The sequence below is a fragment of the Penaeus chinensis genome, chromosome 20 (assembly GCF_019202785.1).
Source record: "Penaeus chinensis breed Huanghai No. 1 chromosome 20, ASM1920278v2, whole genome shotgun sequence".
Classification (NCBI taxonomy): Eukaryota; Metazoa; Arthropoda; class Malacostraca; order Decapoda; family Penaeidae; genus Penaeus; species Penaeus chinensis.
This window is the reverse complement of record NC_061838.1, coordinates 3,600,859-3,603,358: the sequence shown is the minus strand read 5'-3', so window position 1 is coordinate 3,603,358 and position 2,500 is coordinate 3,600,859. Positions and strand designations below refer to the sequence as shown.

The 2,500-nt window shown below is 25.4% G+C and overlaps 1 protein-coding gene across 1 annotated transcript in view; it reads left to right on the top strand.

The window, feature by feature from the left end:
- The window catches only part of LOC125036256 (transient receptor potential-gamma protein-like), a 77,651-nt gene that overhangs the window by 20,198 nt on the left and 54,953 nt on the right, over nt 1–2,500 (top strand). Inside the window, exons 4-5 of the mRNA XM_047628736.1 lie at nt 2,038–2,153; nt 2,414–2,500. The exon at nt 2,414–2,500 is cut by the window's right edge and continues 47 nt beyond it. Coding sequence (XP_047484692.1) covers nt 2,038–2,153; nt 2,414–2,500 — 203 coding nt within the window. The remainder of the gene's footprint in view (nt 1–2,037; nt 2,154–2,413) is intronic.

The following is a 2,500-nucleotide window of genomic DNA, read 5'->3' as shown; positions in this document are numbered from 1 at the left end:
TATTATTATTATTATTATTATTATTATTATTATTATTATTATTATTATAATCATCATTATTTTCTACTGATATTATTATTATCACTTATATTTTTTTTAATTAATATTAATATTGCTATTATCATTATTATGATTATTATTGTTATTGTTTTTTTTTATTTATTATTACGTTTATTATTATTGCCATTATCATTATCATTATTATTATCATTATCTTTATCATTATTATTACCATTATTATCGTTATTATTATCATTACTTTTATTATTATTATCTTCATTATCATTATCATTATCATTATTATTGTTATTATCATCATCATTTGTTTTATTATCATTATCATTATTTTTAGCATTATTATTATTACTCTTATCATCATTGCTAATAGTAGTCGTAGTATTGTCATCATCATCATCATCACCATCATTATTATTATCATTGTTTTTGTTGTTTTGTTGCTGTTGGCGTTGATTTCGTAGTTTTTTGTTGTAGTTATTATTATTATTATCATTATTATTATTATTATTGCTATTATTATTATTATCATTATTATTACTATCATTATTGTTATAATTATTATTATTATTATCATTATCATTATCAGTATTTTTTTTACTTTTTGTTATTATCATTATTGATATAATCATTGCCATTTTTATTCTTTATTATTATTATCATTATTATCCTCATTAATAGTAGTAGTAGTAGAGGTTGTTTCATTATTATAATTATTTATTTTTATTATTGTTACTAATATCTTTATTGCTGCTGTAGTTATTATTATAGTAGTAGTAGTAGTAGCAGAATCAGCATTAGAAAGAATGATAGTTGATGATAATGATATAAATGATAATGAAAATGAGGATAGTAATAGTGATAATTATTATGATAATGATGATAATAAAAATAACAATAATAACGATAAAGATATAATAATGATGATGATGATGATATAGTAGTAGTAGTAGTAGTAATAATAATAACAATAATTATAATAATAATGATGATAATAGTAATAATATTATTAATAATAGTACAGATAAATTAATACTACTACTACTACTACTACTAATAATAATAATAATAATAATAATAATAGTTGTAAAACTGATGATGATGATAATAATGATAGTTATGATAATAATAATGATAATAGGGATAACACTAATACTAATACTACTACTAATAATAATAACAATAATAATGATAAAGATAATGATATTAATAGTAAAAATAATGGTAATAATAATAATAATAATGATAATAATAATAATAATAATAATAATAATAATAGTAATAATAATAATAATGATAAATTTAATAATGATAATAATAATAACAATAATAATGATGGTAATAGTAATGATATTAATGATGATATTGGTAATAATAATAATGATAAAGAAATAATAGTAATAATAATAATAATAATAATAATAATAATAATAATAATGATAACAATATTAATAATGAGGATAATAATAATGATAATAATGATAATAATGATAATAGTAATAATAATAATAATAATAATGGTAATAATAATAATAATAATGAAAACAATGATAATCGTAACAATAATAACAGTAATGATTATAACAGTAATTATGATATTAATGAAAATTATAGTTATCTTCATGATAATACTAAAAGGAATGATGTTAATAACAGTAATGATAATAGCAATGATAGTAATGATAATAACAGTAGTAATGATAACAAATGTTTATACCAATGACAGTAGTAAGGATAATGATAAGGCAAACAATAATAATGATAATAGTGATAATAATATAAATAACAGTAATAACAGTAATGATAATAATTTTGTGCCATTGATGATTTAGATTACCGCTATTCTTTGGCAATACTTTACCCGGATATTTGTCTCGATTTCTTCCCTCTACTTTACTTCAATAATCTCCGACACTAACTCCCCCTCCCCTCCCCTCGCCCCTCCTCTCCTTCCCTCACGCCGAGAGGTCCCCCCCCCCCTCCGCCCTCTGCTCCCCTGATGACCCTGTGGCTGCCCCCCAGGTGCAGCGGGAGGTGCGAGACAACACGGGCACGGAGAACCTACCCCGGAAGGAGTGGGACACGTGGGACCCCATGCTCATTGCCGAGGGCCTCTTCGCCGCGGCTAACATCTTCAGGTAGGGATTCTAGGATCCCGATTTCTAAGGGTTTTTTCATTCGTGAAGTCACTTTCTAGATTAATATTTCTTCTCTTCAGGCGACTTGTTTAAGGTTGCTAGCGATGGGGGAATTTTTTTATGAAACGTATTTACACCTCTGGATTTTTTTTTTTTTTTTTTTTTTGTAAAGCTAACCTATCTCTAAGACCAAAATGCTAGATTATGACAGATCATGTACTTAGAGTCAGCGTACCTGAGCCTCCATCTCCCCTTCACAGCTCGCTCAAGCTGGTGTACATCTTCAGCGTCAACCCCTACTTGGGGCCCCTGCAGGTGTCGCTCTCGCGGATGGTCGTGGACATCCT